The 20,537-nt window shown below is 36.4% G+C and overlaps 2 protein-coding genes across 4 annotated transcripts in view; one reads left to right on the forward strand and one right to left on the reverse strand.

The window, feature by feature from the left end:
* Positions 1 to 613, forward strand: part of LOC121429652 (ecto-NOX disulfide-thiol exchanger 2-like) — a 28,489-nt gene extending 27,876 nt beyond the window's left edge. Inside the window, exon 13 of the mRNA XM_041626795.1 lies at positions 114 to 613. Within this exon, the coding sequence (XP_041482729.1) occupies positions 114 to 352 (239 nt within the window). The 3' untranslated portion in view covers positions 353 to 613. The remainder of the gene's footprint in view (positions 1 to 113) is intronic.
* A 4,455-nt stretch (positions 614 to 5,068) lies between these two features.
* Positions 5,069 to 20,537, reverse strand: part of LOC121429569 (multidrug resistance-associated protein 5-like) — a 79,377-nt gene continuing 63,908 nt past the window's right edge. For all 3 annotated transcript variants that reach the window (XM_041626660.1, XM_041626661.1, XM_041626659.1), the window contains 12 exons: positions 20,014 to 20,207; positions 16,833 to 17,036; positions 16,124 to 16,253; positions 15,497 to 15,779; positions 14,005 to 14,191; positions 12,975 to 13,067; positions 11,254 to 11,443; positions 10,505 to 10,664; positions 7,670 to 7,748; positions 6,890 to 7,003; positions 6,201 to 6,365; positions 5,069 to 5,731 (listed from right to left, as the gene is read on the reverse strand). In XM_041626660.1, the coding sequence (XP_041482594.1) occupies positions 5,621 to 5,731; positions 6,201 to 6,365; positions 6,890 to 7,003; positions 7,670 to 7,748; positions 10,505 to 10,664; positions 11,254 to 11,443; positions 12,975 to 13,067; positions 14,005 to 14,191; positions 15,497 to 15,779; positions 16,124 to 16,253; positions 16,833 to 17,036; positions 20,014 to 20,207 (1,910 nt within the window). In that variant the 3' untranslated portion in view covers positions 5,069 to 5,620. The remainder of the gene's footprint in view (positions 5,732 to 6,200; positions 6,366 to 6,889; positions 7,004 to 7,669; positions 7,749 to 10,504; positions 10,665 to 11,253; positions 11,444 to 12,974; positions 13,068 to 14,004; positions 14,192 to 15,496; positions 15,780 to 16,123; positions 16,254 to 16,832; positions 17,037 to 20,013; positions 20,208 to 20,537) is intronic.

Consider the following 20,537-nt stretch of genomic DNA (forward strand, 5'->3'; position numbering starts at 1 on the left):
TCTTCCAGTCTATCCATGTTACTTAGTCCTCTCTAGGACTTACCACATGGTGTGCTGTGAACTACATGTTATGTATTATTTGAAATATCTCTATGTTATGTTACACCACCTAGCACTACTGAGCATCTTTCTTCATGTCCACCCGTTCGGTGCATCAACGGAATACCTATGGTCCTACATGCAGCGTATCAACCCATCGGTGACCATCCCGGAGATTGAAGCGCTACTGAACTCCTACCCAACCATATTCAGGCAGGACCTCTTCGGGGTCGGTGCCTCGCTCGAGAAGCGGTGGCGCTACACAGCCTTCTCGAAATTTTACGACCTAAAATTGGATAATAATAGTTCATGAGGATGTTTTGATGGGATACAGAGAGAGGAACTGAGCCATGAGGACTTAGCTGTTGAAGCGTAACTTGAATTTGGGGTCAACATTTGAACTTTTGGAAGGTCAGAGTTTTGTATGTGGCCTTGTTATTGTGATTCTGTGTCATTTGAAATACTGCAAAGCTGTGTACATGACCAGCTATCTTTGCAACGGTTTCTAGATTCTTCTGTGATTCCATCTCACAAAAACAAGCTTATGATTAGTCCAAAGTTGGTTTAGGATTACCTGTGTTCTTTCAATAAGGACAAGTCTATAAGAATATGTATGTCCTAAAAATATTCTGTAATGCTAAAAGCTTAAATTGCAATGTTTTAAAAGCGCATCTCTTGAGATCAATTTCATGCATGTTCTTTAGGTATGAGAGGGAAACCAATGGATCATGCTATAATCAAGTAATATCCTCAATTTCACCTAAATGAGAATTGGAAAATGTCTGAAATTAGATTAGGAGTCAAGGAAGAAATGCTCCAATGTGGCAGCTGTATGTAAAGGTTTAAATTCATGGTCTGAGAATGTATATACTGCTACACAAATCAATGCTAATTTGATAATACATTTTCTGTATAGTTCTGTAGAAAACAAAATTAAAATGGAGACTCCTTTAAAATTTTCAAACTTTATTTGATATGAAATACATCAGAATACTCTTTGTCACAATACACAAATCGACTATTATTGAAACAATTTAAAAAGTCAGGCAGGCTGTAAATAAAGATCTACTTTTCCGAATGTGTAGGTATTCACTAGTACAAGGACATAAAAATAATTTCAATTCACCATTGTTTCTTCAAGGAAGATTAAAATTTCAAGGGCCTGAGGACAGTTACAATGATCTAATCAAATCCAAGGATATGGTTCTTAATTCGTGATTTCCATCACAGGTGCGATTCTATGAAATGTTTAATACATGACATTTTCACAGACACTTTATTTCTAGTGCAAAACATAAAAAAAAATCAGCACATACCCGCAGCTAATTGTTCAACTATGCGCACAAACATAACTGAAAAATCCTATTCACATTCTAGACAGGAATAACAGAGCTTGGTGTACAGTGACACATGTAAAAACATCATATTGCCATGGCATTTTCACATTAAAATTAAAACAACTCCAACAGGATCTTGTTTATAGTCATATTTCTTAGAAGAAGCTGGCTTGTCAGTGTACATGTAGCAGGAATGGGAAACAAAAACCCTATGACAACCTTCAGAGAATTAGCGGAGGAGTGAATGATGCATTGTATTTTGAAAAATATTGAAGACAAAATTCTTGCATTCTGAATGATTGAAAATAACACATATCTTCTACGGTGGTTGACTTCTATAATTGGTGATAAACTTGATAAAAAAATGCTTATATTGGCAATCTCTGATAGCAATTTAATTTTTAATTTCAAAAGCCTTAGAAAGAGAATCAGACTTTCACCCAAGCTTTTGAGATGGATATAATTTGATGCAGCAATAGGAATAACATAGAAAAAGTTGTTGGCAATTGCACAGGCATGACATATTTACAAATAGTGGAAAGGTAATGATTTTAAAGTGTGATTTTTTTTATTTCTATTGCAAAACAAAGTTGGGAATTACAGCTCACTGTGCATGTGCCCCCCTCCCCTAAAAACAGGCATAACAATGGAATTCAAATGAGCATAGATAATATCAGCCTTATATTTCTAACCTCTTGTACAAACCAAAACCTGGGCCCTGTAACACAGTGTAGAGAATTTCATTTTTCCCGATTAAATGACTATTTATTATATACGACGAATTAATATGATAGTGGATAGATTCCTTAACCCTATCTAGGCCGGGGGGGGGGGGCCTCCCACCCCTTGAGAACTTGGCCATCGACTGCGTAGTCGCATCGAAAATTGGGACATAATCTACAAATTGCTATTAGGTAATTGATGTCTTTAGCAAGCAACTCTTCTGTGATCATAAAATAAATACATTTAGACCAGCAAAACTAAAAATAATCATACATTTATGATTTTTTAGTTGAAAACACAATTTGCATTGACTTTGTACACAAAATAGCAATTATTGGTCTGAAATGCACATACGTAATTTCGGAACCACATACCCGGGTGTCTCAAAAGTTGCGCAAGACTGAAAGAAAAAGGTCAGCGAGCGGCGTGATGCGCAAATCGTCGAGGCCGGCCCCCCCCCCCTAGATAGGGGCAATTCCACAGGTTGGTGGACATGTCAAATTCAACATTTTCTTGAATTTTTTAATACTTTAAGTCCTTCATACATGATAGTTTCGGAACAAGAAATAAAACGTTTATTTTCATATGTATACTTTGGAAAAAAATGGTCAAAAGTTGTGTCTTCCATTGTGTACCAAAATACAAGAAAAAAAGTGAAAAGTGAAATATGTATTACCATTTTGTTGTTCATTTAAGAAGAGTTAAAATACTCAACCGCTTTTCAAGTAAATTTGTAGTACTCATTCAAAAATAAATATTGCAACGTGAGTAACCGAAAAAACTTTTCTGAGAGAAAAATTCTTCAGTTAATTGGTGGGATTTTAAATTCACTTCCTTCAAACAATCTTTGACATAGTAATGACTATCAAAATCATTAAAAAGGAAATTTTTTTTTTATAAAATTGATGTAGAAAAACTGTAAAATGAGTAACCAGTAAAAATTATTCAGTTCGGTAATTTTCTGTGGGATGTCAAGTTTTAAGTCTCTCATGGTGAGTTGTGAAGTTATTTTTGATTAATTAAAAGCAAAATGAGGATGCGACTCTTTTGTTCATAAAAATATTAGTGGTCATACAATCACAAAAAAAAAATGAATATTAGTAGAAGTTTTCACAATGCGAGAGTGCATTAGTAAGACTTGGTTTTGATTAACCTAACTCTAAAAGAGTGTTTGAACAACACGTTGAATGCCCTTACCTGTAACCCTATCTAGGCCGGGTATTTTGAGAGTTGATATGGGAGGGGGGGGGCTCCCAGGCCCCCCTTGAGATCTCGGCCATTGGCTGCACAATCACGCCGAAAATTTGCGTGCAGGTTGTCTTGGACATACTATACAGTAATTTATTTCATGCAAATTGGTATCAAGCGATTATGCTAATTTATGCATAATTAGTAAGCGAAATCATACTTTCCCTCCTACTCCCTAATAAAGCTCCAATTGTTCAAATTTTTGGTATAAAATCTCTTTTAGATGTTCCTAGCAATGAATTTTACACACATTATTGAATTTTTAATGACATGTGTGTTGTTAACCATACATGGACAAAATGTAACGTGAGTATTAAACCATATTATCTGCACCCCAAGTAAAAACCATGTGTTCTTTATATTTTTAATTTTATGTCCAAATCATGTAATGTGAGTAACCGACACATTCCAAAAATTTGCCAGGAGCATAATAGAATTTCCCAAGTTTTGTTTTTATACGAATAATAATGGAGTTACAGCTCCAAGTATGAGTCAAGGTGTCTCCAAATGTAACGTAACCGTGGAATAGCCCATAGGGTTAATCATGAAAATGTCACTCTAATTTTGTTTCATTAACCAGACTTTCCTAAAAGCCTCCATCTTATTTTCAAACAAGAACTTATGGCCATATCTAAGTTAAACTGTGTCAAATTTATGAATTAGATAGTTAGAAACAATATTAATAAACCATTCAGCTTCTGGAAAATGTATTACGTTAACAAAAAGCAGACTTTGGTGCCGCCAAAATGTGAATCAGGCATGATATTTCCTCTGAAAAGTAGCCAAGGTTGGCTAAGTCCCCGCCAAGGTTACAAGCTCTTGCATAGTAAAGAAATCAAAAGTAATTTTTTAAGGTGAGTCTGCATGATAGCTTTATCATTTGACTAAAAAAGCAGTATAAACACCATGAGAATATTATTGGACAAAGGATTAAGGGAATCTAAAAATGGAAATATCATGCCTGATGTGAATACAGTAGAATTTGTGCATAAATAATAATAGAAGTGTTTATTTATTACACATAAGGGGCCCATTGCATAAAACCTTCAAAGTGAATACTAAGATTAGTCTGATTTCTGCCACTGACTATAACACAGGGCAAAAAAACTCCGGTAAAAACAACTCAGTGAAAAGTTTTATGCAACGGGCCCAAGATCTTGCATTAACAAGAATAAATAAAAATATAGGTTCCAAAAACCTAAAATGGTCCACAAAGAATTCAATTGAAAGAAGCTTTCATTGCTGGATTAAATACCCTGAAAAATATGTTTGTCTTTGCTTTCATGGATTTTGATAAAGAAGAATATAGACCCATAATGGATTGTGACAAGAACTACATTCAAAGTTGCAGATTATGTCTCCGTTTACCATGTCACACAGATGTAGCATATCTTCAAAGATAAACCTCTACAGGAGTACACACTGTCCTAGTGAGTGTGTCATAAAGATCAAGTCCTGTTGGTGTTTCATAAACCTGTAAGTTACAAATGATCTTACAGTCGAGCATGCGTTTTACGTGCTAATTGATAGTATCCCTATGTAGCTGACTATATGATGCATCAAGTTGTTTACAAACTGACACACCCACACAGGCTCTGTAAAACAAAGATTCGCGATCAATATAAATGAACTGACCAATCAAGATCAATGTTACACAAGATTTTGGCTTCAAATACTGACCAGGAACCAATCAGAAGTATTCTTGCATATTTGCTATTCATTGCTAAGTTTTGTGTTACGGGACCAAATCTATTGAAACTAGTAGACAATAAACAGTCCAAATCAACTGAAAACATTCATCTTCATGACACGGGACCAAGGCATGGAAATCCCTTCTGTATGACATTAATTTGCATCGTTTGCGTATGAATTTCAAAACAAAAAATGTGTCGCATCAAGGATAAATCCACAGCTCAAACAGGGTCTTGACGATGTCTGCCAAGACCACACAGACTGCAGTTCTGATTCAAAATCCAGAAGTGAAGGTATAGGTAAATGGGTCCACTATGGATACGTGCAGCCTCGACTAGAACTGGCCCAAGTACAGGTCTATCATTGGAACTCGCATATTCCTCTAGAAAATGTACAAGCACAGGTCGATAATAGGATCTCGCATACGCCTCTCAAACAGGTCAAAGTGTAGAACACTAGACCTATCATTGGATCCAGCACATGCGTCTTGAACAGGTCCATCAAATATCTATCATGGGACCTGGCATATGCCCTTAGAACAGGTCCAAGTAACATTGGATCTAGTCTTGCTGTTCTGCCTATCATACAGAGCTCTGTGCTGGTGTGGACCTGTCTCCAGTAGCTTCCAACATGGCCGACAGTCTGGAATTTGGGTTGGATAGAAGGTTATGTGGTGAATCAAACTCTCCAACCTAGCAAAAAAATAGAATAAATATAAAATTACATGAGAAATTGCGTCGGTAGAGATCAAGTAATTTACAGAGTCTCAGACTAAATAAAAAATGAAAGGCATGTTCTGTAAATCCCCAAAATTGGATGATTATCAAAGCAATTGCTCAAAATCTCAATCATGTACGGTCATTATCCCCAATAAATGAGTCTATAATAACCTGGCCTTGGTCCGTGGCAAGTATTTTTTTTTTCACAATCAAGTACTGATACATGAATAAACCCCATTTAACTGGTCTAATCAGTTGGTCTATACTAACCTGGCCTTGATTCATGACAAGAATTTTATCACAATCAAGTACTAGTACTGCTATAAACCCATTTAACTGGTCCTATAAATTTGTCTATACTTTTGGCATGATATCTTTTACTACAATCAAGTACTGCTATAGACCCCCATTTAACTGGTCTAATCAGTTGGCCTATACTAACCTGGCCTTGGTCCATGACAAGTATTTTATCACAATCAAGTACTGTATTGAGTCTGTGTGCTATGATGAGCATGGTACAATCTTGGAATGCTTCTCTAATAGTCTGCTGGATAAGGCTGTCTGTATGTGTGTCTATTGCTGCGGTTGCCTCATCTAGCAACAAAACCTTCAAAGAAAAATAAAAATTTCTGATCATGGAGTATGTATTATACACAGTGCGTGACACTAGCACAGGTCCGACGGTCCCAAACCGGTAAAGATCACTGTCAAGCCAGTAACTTGTTGCTCATGCAAGTTAATCCTTGCCTACGAGCACATGTTTAAAAGGGTGAATTTTAAAGTTTTCAAGTAGTGTCATTTCACATGTTTTTCATCGATCTCACTACAACAGGTTGATGATTGTGGTTAACATTACAATGAGACAAATTAAAAAAAAAAAAATATGTTTTGTCCTTTAAAGAATACCTATTTTGTTGTAGAAGGTTGGCTGGTCTGGTTCAAGAGAGCTCAAGATGTGACTGCATCAAACCTAATTAACCCTATTAAAATCAATTCATTATTGACCTAGTTCCAAATGTTAAGAACCTGGCATGTTATTGAATCAATCTCTTAGAAGATTGCTAATGCAAAGGAGATATTACATTAATAAGGATGCATGGACTCTAGCAAAACATGAAGGATGAAACGTACCTTACTATTGCGTAACAATGCCCTGGCCATACAAATAAGCTGCCTCTCACCGACCGAGAAATTCTCCCCGTTCTCCAGGACGGGGGCACCAAGCTTCCCATCTAGGTTGCTGATCTGGAAACCAAAAGAATTAAATTACTTATTTAGTCCCAGAGTATTAGTCAAGCTATACAAAGAAGCGGATTGCGTGATCTTGACAGAAATTAGCATGATGGCAAAATTACATAATATATGGAGTTGCGATGCTAACTTTCATGTCCAGAGACCCATGTGGAGTCCGGATTAATTACATCAAAAATAAGAATCGGTATCGCAATGTTTTCGCATGAATTTTAACAATTCATCTACCGGTATTAATTAATTTGTTCATGATGGAAATCATCAGCGACATTCACTTTATCACAAGTAATAAATAACATGAAATCAATTGTTTTTTGGGGTCAAATACATTATTTAATAAATTTTAGCTAGATAATGAACTTGAGAAACTCACTCATCATGGAAAAAAGAACATTGACTTGCAACTTTTGAATTTTGACGTTGCCCCACATTTCAAGGAACTGCACCTCCATGTTAACCATAATCATATGATCTATTCATTGGTATCAATCCGACTTTAAATTCACTAGAAACAAGAAGGGATTATTGATCAAAGTCAGATTTCCAAACTTTTCTTGAGGAGTCAGTCAAATGTCTCCTAATTCAAATAAAATTCTGTGGCTCCAAAAGATTCAAATTAGCCAAAGTCACATGTATTTTTAAACTAGTTTCCTTCCTTACCGTTTGCTTGATATGTGTTTTCTCCAGTGCTTCCCATAATTCATGATCAGGATGTTCATTGAAAGGATCTATGTTATACCTGGTTAGAAAATTTAAATATACAGAAAAAAATATTAGTATGCAATTTTGGAATTGAGGAACTGCATAAATAAAATCAAGAGTTCTTGTCCCACTGCAGTTCCCAAAACTGCAAAGAAAAACCCTACAAAAAAAAACCTTATGACACAAAGGAATTAACAAAACAAAATGTGTATCAATACACAAAAAAGAAATGGTAATCATGTTTGAGATGGAATTCTTGGATCTTAGCCCAAGATTAATATTGAACACACTGTTGTCAAGTGCCAGTTGCCAACCAATCCATCTAATTTTGTTCACATCTTGCCAAATATTCCAATGCTTTGTTGAGGATCTCCCTTGATTTTTGATACTTAGAAACCAAAGAAGAATGCCCCTAGTAGTATCACATGCATTTCAATATAGCAGTAGCGGCAACTTTGTGACACATTTTTCCCCTTTTATATTCACAATTTCTCACTGAGAGACAAGCAGGTGGGACAAAAGAGGGAGTTTCACTGATGAAAGAAGGAGTTCATGTCAAATCAACCACATTTCTTAAGCTATTGTTTGGAAGCATTTATAGAAGTACTGATCAACTCCATTTTCTGCCAATACCATTGAGATTTCCGTGGGCAATACCATTGAGATTTCCGTGTGCACTATTGTGACAAAGCCAATACCAAGAATAATGCAGTCAATACAACTCACACCAATTGTGATGTAAATTTAAACAGGTTCGTATGAAAAGAATAAAGCTTTTACAAATCATGAATGCATCTTTCTAGTGGACCTAGTAACAGATTATTCACCTGTGATCAATGAATAGGCTAAAAAAACAAGCTTTCCTGAATCTGAATATGCATGTAGCCTGAAGGGCTGACAGGTCAAAGGTCATATCCATTCAAATAACTAATCAATATTCATAGCCTGATGACAAGTGAGGCAAGACGTGATCAACTTTTACTAACTGCCAAGAATTCACCTATACTCTTGACAGGTACATAAGGGAGGTTCACCTCGGCCTAGGTTGGAGGCAGCCGAGCGCACAAGGCCAGGATACAGTGACACATGTAACCAACATCATGACATCATCATCATACAGCCATGTACAACACAAGACTATACAACATGCCTAACCCCTAACCTTTTCACTGTATCCTGGTCTTGTTATTATCTATTTATGCTGGCCGTTTTTCGCCAGCATGAATTGGTAATGCTAGTGGGGCTGCGTTTTCAACTCGTAAATCATGTCATACTAATTATTTTGGGGTTAAAAATAAAAATCATTTTACGTAAACACTTTAAATGTCCTACAAATACTGCAAATGGTTGAAATGAATCTTACATATCTAGAAATCAATCCTCAAATTAAGGTTAATACATGTATATCAGTTGCGATCCCTTGTATGAAGAGTTGCAATTAATCTTAATTTGAGGATTGCTTCCTAAATATGTATTTCAACCATTTGCAAAATCTTAAATGACATTAGTCTTATGGGGTGTTGCAAGAAACTTGAGATCAATTGCAAGTCAATTTTTGGTCCCTAAATCAATCATATGTCTTGCAGTTAATTAGTGATCGATTGCTAATTCGCTCCTTGAGGAGAGAAATTTAATCTGATTTGCTACAGCTAACATCGATTTATCAGTTATAAAATTGCAACAGAATATTTACAATTGATCGCAAATATTTTCTTGCAACACCCTCTAAGTGATGTATCTGGTTGTCCCCGTTCAGATCTTTCCCATTACCACGCGATCTTAGAATCGGCATGCATGTCACCCGCAAGGCAATCTCCAATATTGCATAGTTAATTAGTGCATGAAATGAAAATTCGACTGTTAACCTTAATCAAAGCTTAGTAATTTTAGTCTGGACACTTAGCCCATATTCTGAAATCAGATTTAACTTAGACCATGGTCTAACTGTGCTAAATTTATGGGGAAGCCAAGTATTTGTTAAGTTGTGTCTTATGTTTACTGTGCTCTTTACGGATTCATTGATGGTGAAGACAATCAACTATTTACACCTCCAAGACAATTATGAATGATTTGAGAGCCAAATGAGCTGAAATATGATATCTCTACTGTTTTAGTGATTTAAGTAACAACTGGCTATCCATACTTAAACCACAACTTTAAACCCAAGTTTACGTTAAACCTGACTTCAGAATATGACATATGGATTCTTATCATTTTTTTCTTATATTTATTTATTTGTTAAATTCATGTATCTTAATCTAACCTTGGTTAGGTTTTTTTATATATTGATACCAAAGCATGGCCAAAGTTCATTGATCCTTTAACCTTGATCACATGTGAAACTCATGCCATATTATCACTTGATAACACTTAGGTCAAAATATCATGAAATAGGTCCTTTCCAATTCATGATGGCCTTTCAATAACTTAACCTCAATAAGATTCCAATGCCTCCGTATGTTTCTGCTATGCAAGCAAGACAGAAACCCCATAGGTCACCTGGGCCTATGGGCGTCATACAAAAAGTTGCGATTGATCAGATCAACCACGACTATGAATGGCCAGCAACGTTAACATCTAAAATGCAAATTTGTTCAAAATATTTTCTAGATATGTACAATCATACATTCATTGGTCTCAGATTCAGTGTAATTCTCTTTGTTTACAAAGGCGATTGCGCAAATTTCATGTTGGAAAAAAATTATGGTATGGATGGATTTCCATACAGTTGAGGTTGATTGGATCAAACGTAAGTCTTTGTTAGACAGGAACAAGGTCTTTAGTTGAACTTACCTAATGGTTCCAATAAAGAGGACAGGGTCTTGAGGAATGATAGAGAGCCTACTCCGTAGATCGTCCAGGCCCAGTGTACTGATGTCCATCCCGTCAATGAGAATGAACCCACCACAAAGCTCTGTCAGTCTGAACAGGGCCACCCCAAGGGAAGATTTGCCTGTCAACAGCACAGAATCAGGGAATTATTTTCCTGGTATCGCATCACGATTCGCTACAAAAACAGCTTTTTGGGCAGCAGTTTTACATGGGACTCTTCAGAATGCTAATTAAGTTTGAAAAGCAAATTTATTCCCAGGGAATGGTTCTCTTTGAAAAGTTTGGAGATAACACAATGAAGAAATTTCATTCTCGCATATCTTCACCATTTCCCTCACAGAGATGTATGTGTTGGTGTTTAGTTTGTTCATATAATTTTCATTTCATTCAGATTTGTTCACACAATATATAAAATAACATAATACATGAGTGGGGATATAGTTTGAGCAGACAAGAGAGCAATATTTGGCCATGTCACTGAGAAAAGGAAAAGTAAAGAAATACTATAAGCAAGAAAAAGAAAGGGCCTCAATTTAGCTTAAAACTAAACATACATGCTATTCAGCAAAATGATTTTAATCATATCAAGAATTAAAATGGAAATTCACAGTTCCTCAAAGTGAAAAATATCATGCTTCAAACTATTCACTGGCAGGCACATAGATAAATGAAAGGGGAAAAGAAATGTCATAGCTGAGTCAGGGACGTACCTGATCCGGTTCTCCCAATAATGCCCACTTTCTCCCGCGCCTCGAAGACGAGATTGATGTCGTTGAGGACCAGCGGTAGGTGGGGCTGATAGCGCATCTTGACCCTTGTAAACTGGACCAGCCCCTCTGATGGCCAGCTGGTAAGGTCATGTGATTCTTTCTTGGTTTCCTCTCCCTCTTGTGGTGTGGTCTGTCAAGTTAAAGAGTGAATTTAAAGGAGAATGAAACCATTGGAACAAAATAGCTTGTGTGAAAACAGAAAAATCAAAGAAACAGATCAACGAAAGTTTGAGAAAAATCAAACAAATAATGAGAAAGTTATGAGCATTTGAATATTGCAATCACTAATGCTATGGAGATAGCAAATTGGCAATGCGACAAAAATGTGTGATGTCATTGGGAACAACTCTCCCCATTACTTTAGTATATACTTCATTTGAATTACCTCTTTTATCACATCTATCCATAGATCATGTGTTCTTTCTACATGAGGGCATGTAATACATATTTTTTAAGAATACATCATGGATAAAGAGTTTGTATCATCATAAGAAAAAGCAAAAAGAGACATTTTGAGGGTATTTTATAGTCCACCAAAGGGAAAGTTGTTCATCAGTGACATCACACATCCTTGTCGCATTGCCAATAGGAGAATCTCCATAGCATTAGTGATTGCAATATTCAAATGCTCATAACTTTCTCATTATTTGTCCGATTTTTCTCAAACTTTCTTTATTCTTATTCTTTGATTTTTCTGTTTCTACACAAGCCTATTTGTTCAAAAAGTTTTCATTCCCCTTTAAAGTCACTTTGAACAGCGACATCTTGAGACTTAAATTGCCTCATATCTCGCACGTTATTCATCATTATGTAATCTTATATTATGTGCTGGAAGGCTGCTTGAGCTATAAAGCGCAGAGTGATTATTCATAATGTGATATGCGCTATACAAGTACTGTCTATTACTATTATATAGCTTTGAAAAAATTCTACTACTCTAAGGAACTTTCATATCACTTTGTCAATCAGATAATTTGATACATGGAAATTGCTTTTTGGCAACTTAGACATAAGTAATTTCTGGAAATGTGTAGGACCTACTAATAGGCCGATGAGTGACTAATTTTCACCAATTCGTCGCCACCCGGTTCAACGTTACATGGGCCTTCCTTAGCTAAAGTCTCACTCATGACAATGACATACTCTGGACTGAAGATATTTCTATCTAAATAAATAGAGTAAAATTCACAGAGAAAAATGCTGAAAATTTCATCAAAATTGGATAACAAAGTTATTGAATTTTAAAGATTTGCATTATTCCGATGAAACAGTTCTAGACATGTCTTCACGAATATTCTTTAGGTGGGCCGATGATGTCACATCTTCACTTTCCTTTTTTCTTATGTTATTATATCAAATCATAAATGTTTTATTTTTCATAAATGTATACATGATGTGTCTGCAAAATATGTTGCAGCAAGAACTAATGCACTTAATAAGTTGTCAATTCAATTGTTTTAGTTCTTGGTAGAAAAATTCTGAATAAACCTCATTTCATATAATAAAATACAAAAGAACAAGTAGGGATATGGCATCAATCAGCCCACCTAATGAATATTCATAAAGACATGCCCCGAACATCCCTTTAATAACAATCATGTACATGTTAATGAACTAGTCACATGCAGAACGTTATGACAATCTTCGCCCTATGGACATACCTGAATGTATTCTAACAGCCTCTCCACTGCAATAAAACTACTCTCTGTCTCGGTCGCTGAGATGAACGTGGTCTGGATCGTCCCTATACACAACTGGAAGGAGAAAATTTATATCAAAACAATTATTATTTCAATGAAAAATATGAAAAAATATCTAAGATGACTAGGTATTGATATTAGCCATCAGGTAATATCCCCATGAAAAGGATGAAAACCTTGTAATAAAAGTAATGCAGTGTTAAAGAGAAATGCCAGTAGTTGCAGTAAACACTGATTTCATGAGAAAGTCTGTAAAACCAGGCTTAATTGTCAGTATATCATCGAGGATCTAGATCTGGTACAATTACATAAACTGAACTTTGTGAAATCTTGAAATCTACGCTGAAAAATGTTCACACTGAAGATCACCAACACAGATAGGCACACGTGGGACAGTGTATTATTGCTGGAATAAAGACCCGACGGAAGTGACGGAATCCGCGCTTATTTTGCTTGGCACATATTTTTTATTCATACAAACAGACACTTGGGGGGTCATTATATTAGATTCTGTAAAAAGTCATTTTGAGATCGTTACCAGAACTGGAATTTATCTTTAAGGCAGCTCAAAAAATGCCTATTTCTGGAATAGAAGTATTTTTTTTTACTTCCTATTTCTGCTACATATATTCAAATGTGCTTTGGGAAAATAAGTAAAAATGTGATATTAAGCACACAACTCAGAGAGATACCTGATCCTCAAACAATATTATGTGGTTTTATATACAGGGGTGTGAGTGGTCACAAATAAAAAGATCTGAAAAAAAGCTGAAGAGTGTTGACCAAGTCTGAAAGAGAAAGAGCTCCCATACCTTTTGCACACCCCTGTATATACCAACCAAAAAAAAAATCTGCTATTCATTACCATATCACTGAATTTGTCAAAAAACAAAAATCTACACTTTACAGTACAAGCTTTAGATTTGACATATTCCCCACTGAAAGAAAATAAAGCGGGGGGAGGGGGCAAAGAAAATAAAATAAAACTTACACTCGAGACAACATAGAGAACAAAGCCCATGACTGAATTGGGCATATGATCCCTCCAGAGAATTACAATGACTGCCACCAAGCCGGCGTTGAGGGCAGCAAGCGAGTCAAGCCTGACCGCCGCCCAACGTATGGCCATCTGTACAGTCTCGAGGAGTTGAGTGTCGCTGTCGAGTAATGCTTCAAACCTAGAGAAAAATCAATAATTCATTGGGTCATATTTAGACTGGTGACTAATCCACACTTCAGTTAGAAATGAAAATGAGCACATTGCATCATGGAATGTATGCTTGAAAAAAAATGGGATGGGGTGAAAACATAAATGGAAAAAAGTTGAGGTAAGGAAGAAAAAAGTAGTTGAATAAAATGAAAAAGGAGATCAAAAGAAAAAGAGAATAAAAAGATGGAGAAGTGAAAAACAGAGATACCACTTTGAATTACATGTATTTTCATTTAAAAATTCAGAAAATCATCATTACGCAGAAAATGGCTTTATTGGTCAAGCAAAAGAAAAGTGGAAGGTGGCGACTTCACCTTTGACCTCAAAATCAATAGAATTGCTAGTATCATACACACCAAATAATTTGAGCGTAGGTTAAGTTCAACTGAAGTTATCACATTTACAAGGACTGCAGAAGGGTAAGATGAAAACATGTTACTGTGATGTTGACCTTTGACCTCAAAATCAATAGGCTTCCTGGGATCCATGCTAGTATCATAAACACCAAATTATATGAGCCTAGGTTAAGTTAAATTAAAGTTTTTGCGTTTACAAGGACTACAGAAGGGTAAGATGAAAACATATCACTGTGATCTTGACTTTTGACTTCAAAATCGATAGGCTCCTGGGATGCATGCTAGTATTATACATACCCAATTATATGAGCCTAGATTAAGTTAAATTAAAGTTTTTGCGTTTACAAGGACTGCAGAAGGGTAAGATGAAAACATGCCAGTCTGACCTTGACCTTTGGACCTCAAAATTAATAGGCTTCCTGGGATCCATGCTAGTATCCTACACACCAAATTATATGAGCCTAGGTTAAGTTCAACTGAAGTTATCACATTTACAAGGACTGCAGAAGGGTAAGATGAAAACATATTACTGCCATGTTGATCTTGACTTTTGACTTCAAAATCGATAGGCTCCTGGGATGCATGCTAGTATTATACATACCCAATTATATGAGCCTAGGTTAAGTTAAACTGAAGTTATCGCGTTTACAAGGAAAAGTTAACGGACGGACACCTAGCGTGATACCATAACATGTCCCGTCTAGGACAGGCGTATAAAAATATGTTGAAAGTATCTGATTTCAGACTTAAGTCTGATAATTAACATCCCTCAGAAAAAGAAAAAAGATGAAAAAGTATAAAGGAGAAAAAAGAGAAAAAAGATCATGAAGAAAACAAATTAAAGAGGTGGAAAGAATGAGGAATTCAAGAGTGGTCAACAATTAGTTATGGTATTGGATCTTAAAATTTTTTCTAACCTCCTAATAAAATAAGCTGACTTGCAGTACGCTTTAATGGTTGCATGCCCCTGCATGGAAGCTGAAAGGTGAGAGACTAGGCGAGACCTGCAGACGTTGTTCAGCCGTTTGATGTCGCAGAATCCCGACCGGTAGAACCGAAGGATGAAGAGGCACGCTGGGACGAAGACAAGGAACGGGAGGATATTCCAAGGAAGGAAGATGCACACTCCGAGTTCTCCGATGAAGACGAAACACAAGCAGCAGATCAATCGCAGTAGGCAACTTGGAAGGTCCAGATCAACTATAAAATAATATTGTGCGTATCATGTTTTGCCTTTAGTTATATAAAACTTCATCCAGCACTACAAATTTAAGATTTTTCCATCTTTTATGCTATCTAAAAAAAGATTACTTTCTTCTAACTTCGTGCAAGATGACCTTCAAATTATCCAACTAAAAATATATGTAATACAACATGATTGGGATTATACATATTTTGGTGCTAAATGATGTCAGAGGTCAATTCTCATACCCGCCTAAACCAAGATGCCATGCACTTGGCTACTCATGCACGGTTTGCAAAGTTAAACAGGAATCTTAAATGGGAAAGAACTTAATATAAAAGGGGGATGAAATTTGGCTTACCTTCGTCCATATCTTTGGAGAATCTATTGAGAATCCTGCCCAGAGGAGTTGTGTCAAAGAACACCATTGGACTCTTGATAACCTGTCTGAACAAGGCATTGTGAAGGTTGTTGCCAGCACGGAAAACCACCTACGGAAAAAAAAGCATTTATACACATTTGAAGCACGGTCTATCTAGAGATTATTTTTTCTGAGGCACAAGGAAAAAATATGAAGAATAAGAGTTTTGATGAGTGTAAAATAGTGCTAACAACTAAGATGTTACAAAAGATAATTTGAGTTTAGGTTTAAGTCTCTAAGGATGATATGCAAGCACTTCTCAGAGTCTAATGTCAAATTATTTGGTGAAAATACTGAACAGAGAAAACTAATTCACTATAGACTACAAACAGGTATAAAAGGCAGGACAAGGTCTTGAAAATATTTTGGAGCCAAACCATTAAAAACTTTCCAAGTTCCCATTGAAGATAAAAGACAAGAACATAAACATTAATTTCTAATATGCTGGTAAAAATCATGAGCAGATACTAATGGCAAAGTACAAACTTATAAAGATCTATTTTGTCAACCCCGTCATTGAATAGAGTGACATTACATATAACATGTACCTACATACCTGGAAGTCTCCAATTCATGATATTTCAATACCTTTTTCCCCACTGATCCTTAATCTTACACATGTGCAGCCCTTTACATTTTCAATACTTACGATGACAAAGGCTTTTGCCGACAGCAGGAACAGGATGATCGTGATGCCAAAGAGGCCAAGGTAGACACCCACATAAAAGGAGATTCTTTCTTCGAGGTTGAGGCTCTCATCTGTTTCTTCATATGGAGTTTCCGTGTAAAAGTAGTCGGTGTACGTATCGTTGATGGTGGAAGTTTCATTCATGTTTAGTGCTGCTTGGTATTCCTAGTGCATTCAAGATATATCAAAGTATAGCTTAAAGATGAATTCTAACAAAGGGTCAATTGCCACAGAGGGCCAAACTAAATTCATCCCCCGTTATTGTTTAAATATAATTCTGATGTTGGTTACAATTCTTGGTAAAAATTTCACATCTTTATTTCTTGTAGGTATTTGTGTATTAATGGAGAAGTTTGATGAATTATAAGAGAATAATATGTTTGATATGATTGAACTTATGAAAAGTGTTTGGTAATATGATTCAATACCATACTAGCAGAGAGCACAAAACTCGTCAGAGAAGTTGTTGGATCCAAAATAAGCTCCAATTTTATGGGAAAAAATATCAAATTTTTCTGCATGGTCATGTAAACTGATATTATATGGTGACATACAATTGTGAGGAAGGTTTATATAATGACGATGTTTGAAAATTAATTCCGACATCCATTTAGACTCGGGTGCAGAGCACCGGTAATTCATGAATGAGAAAAAAAATACAATAGTCTAAAATCAAACCCTAGATTTATAATAATTGATTGATGGCTTATTTTCTATAAATGAATTCAGTTTACTTACGAAGGTTTTTAATTAATCTAGATGGAGTTGGCCCAAAATGAGCTTTAAATTGATAGGAATAAACAGAAGGTCTTTTTCTCTGCATGGTCATGTAAACTGATATTCTATGGTGATATTACAATTGTGAGAAGAGTTTCTGCATTGATGATGTTCAAGAATTAATCCTGACATGATTTTTCTTTACCCATGTGCAGAGCAGTCGATTGCGATCTCTTTCATTACTGTATGGAAAAGAAATACCAATGGTCGAGCAACAGATCCGGATTGAAGACCTTGGAAAAGATATGTGCGCAATTACTCAACATCTTGAAAAGTCTGAACTTGATGAACGACTGGACAATAAAGAGATGCGGGACTTATACTCGCATCTCCAAAGGCATGTCTTCTTCCGCATTTTCAGACGAAAATGAGAACAGACTTTTAAGATGTGGTGAGGATTTGCCTCGTCTGCGACAAGAGAGGATTTGCCTTGTCTGTGTTGACAAGGGTCACTGCATACCCAAATGGGGCCACAATTTCAGACCAGAATACAGACAGGCTAGTGGTGAGGATTTGTCTTGTCTGTGACAAGAGAGGATTTGCCTTGTCTGTTTTGACAAGGGTCATTGCATATCCAAATGGGGCCGCGATTTCAGGCCAGGGTTCAGACAGGCTTGTAGTGTGGTGAGGATTTGCCTCGTCTGCGACAAGAGAGGATTTGCCTTGTCTGTTTTGACAAGGGTCACTGCATACCCAAATAGGGTCGCAATTTCAGACCACAGATAGGCCTGTGGTGTGTTGATGATGTTTGGGGGAAGTCCCACCCTAGTATTGACAGCCACGGGGACTTTTAACAGACTATCATGATATTTGCGGACTCCTCAGATTGAACCAAATGCAATGTGATATCGCTGCTACCATGACAGACCAAACATTTACCTTTAAGTAGAGAACACAACTGAAAGATTTCATGAAGCATTTGTGATGAATCGTGACACATCCATGTATAAAAGAATACAGAGTTCATGGGTGCAAGATTATTGTCTTCATAAAGAGCACGAACATCTGCCAAAAGGTGTATTACTGGAAGAAATAAGAAGTTGCCGATCTACGATGCCATCGTAGCAATATTTCACATGACAGATCATCTGATATCATGAACAATTTTTGGTAAAAGAGGGGGTTGTACTAGAGTGGTAGTCACCACTCTGGGCTGGGCCCTTGGACTTGGAGTGGATATCCAAGACATCAATCTGGTGGATCAACTGGGGAGCAAAAGATGCTCTCACATATTGGCAACAGATTGGGCATTGCGCCCGAAAACTAGAAGAGGGATTCGCTTTGATGTATGCTTATAAGCGCTCAATGCACACTGTGAAAGACGAAAGAATGAATGATGTGGTCAACGGTCAAATGAGTCATTCTGAATTCCAGGCATGGAAGATCTTAAGAGGAACACAGGTGTCCATGATAAAGACTACACCAACTAGCCATACAGATGCCACTTATGTACGTGTTGCTGTCGATGGTTCGCCCAGTGCAGATTTCTCTATACATGATTCTGTTTAAAGCCAGATTTCTGATCGATCGTCCATTAGTGCCATTCCCATTACACTTACTCCCGAGTTATCAGTTATTCAGCAGCAAGTTGTCGTCATCTTCAATAAATGTATATTAATAGTATATATTGCTTTGTCTCATTTATGCTGGTTGAAAGAGCAATGATCCAACAGCTATATAATACTATGGTCATTGTACTTGTTGTACACAACATTCATGTTATTTTGATCCCGTCATTGCTTTTCCTTTTTCAAACTTTTCTTGATCATGTGTGATTCAAATAGCGTGCATGTTTGATCGATGATGATGATTTCCATTCATGAATGAATTCAATCTCACTCAAGCATGAATTATCCCAGCATGGGCAGACAATCAAGACTTGACCTTGGATCAAAATAGACTTCAAATTAATGACGAATAGGCAGGTTCTAAAAAATTTTGGGAAAATGGGTTTCGATAAATTGGGGAAATTTAATTCAAGCATTAGTAGAAGGTAGACAAGTAGTGTGCTAAACAAAAACTCCATTTTTTTCTTTACACTTTACTATGAATCTCTTTTATTGGTGCACCTATTTTGAAAAATCTTCACTGGCGCTCAAAATCGGGCTGAAGAAAAAGTCAACTTTAATTACCATAACCGACAGGACTTCCTCCTTAAAACTTCCCAAACTAAAAAATGAAATTATTACAATTCAATAAAGTCAAGACTTAACAGGTAAACCAGCAAAGGCAGCAAAACAATGATTCCATTCAGGACTTGAACATTTCATGCTACCATCAAACAATTCCCCATTAAAACCTATTATTTAAGTACATGTAAATACAAGTATTAAATGGAACATTTGTCTTGTTGGATATGTCTTACCAAATCTCGCACGTTTGCTGACCTCAACCAAATTGCCAACCATGCGTTGGTAGCCACCAGGAATGCATTGGCTAGGACAAGAGAGAGACCTGCTCCTATGACCCTGAACCAGCCGCCGGCATAGTGGACGTAGGATTTGTATGTTGCCATGGAAACTATTCCCGACTCCATTTCCTCTTCCTTTATCAGCTTAGCTGCAGAAATAAGGTAGGAAAATAAAAGAAAATGTAATTCAAATCAACAGGTTTTAACTTAAGATATATTTAAGGCAATGGTCACTTATCACAGCACAAATGGGGGAAAATTAACAAGGCGTAGATTTTGTTAATGTCAATTCAGTCTCATATTTTTGAAACATCAAAGAAGGGCATCTTCTATGCTCAAGATCACAACTCATGGTTAAATGAACACGTTTATGAAACATCCAACCTCCTTTCTTATTCTCCTCACTCTTTTATTACCCCTCTTACTCTTCTCATCTCTCCAAAGTTCCCCATCTTCCTTCTCTTCTTTGATGTGTAACT

Source organism: Lytechinus variegatus, chromosome 16 (assembly GCF_018143015.1).
Source record: "Lytechinus variegatus isolate NC3 chromosome 16, Lvar_3.0, whole genome shotgun sequence".
Classification (NCBI taxonomy): domain Eukaryota; kingdom Metazoa; phylum Echinodermata; class Echinoidea; order Temnopleuroida; family Toxopneustidae; genus Lytechinus; species Lytechinus variegatus.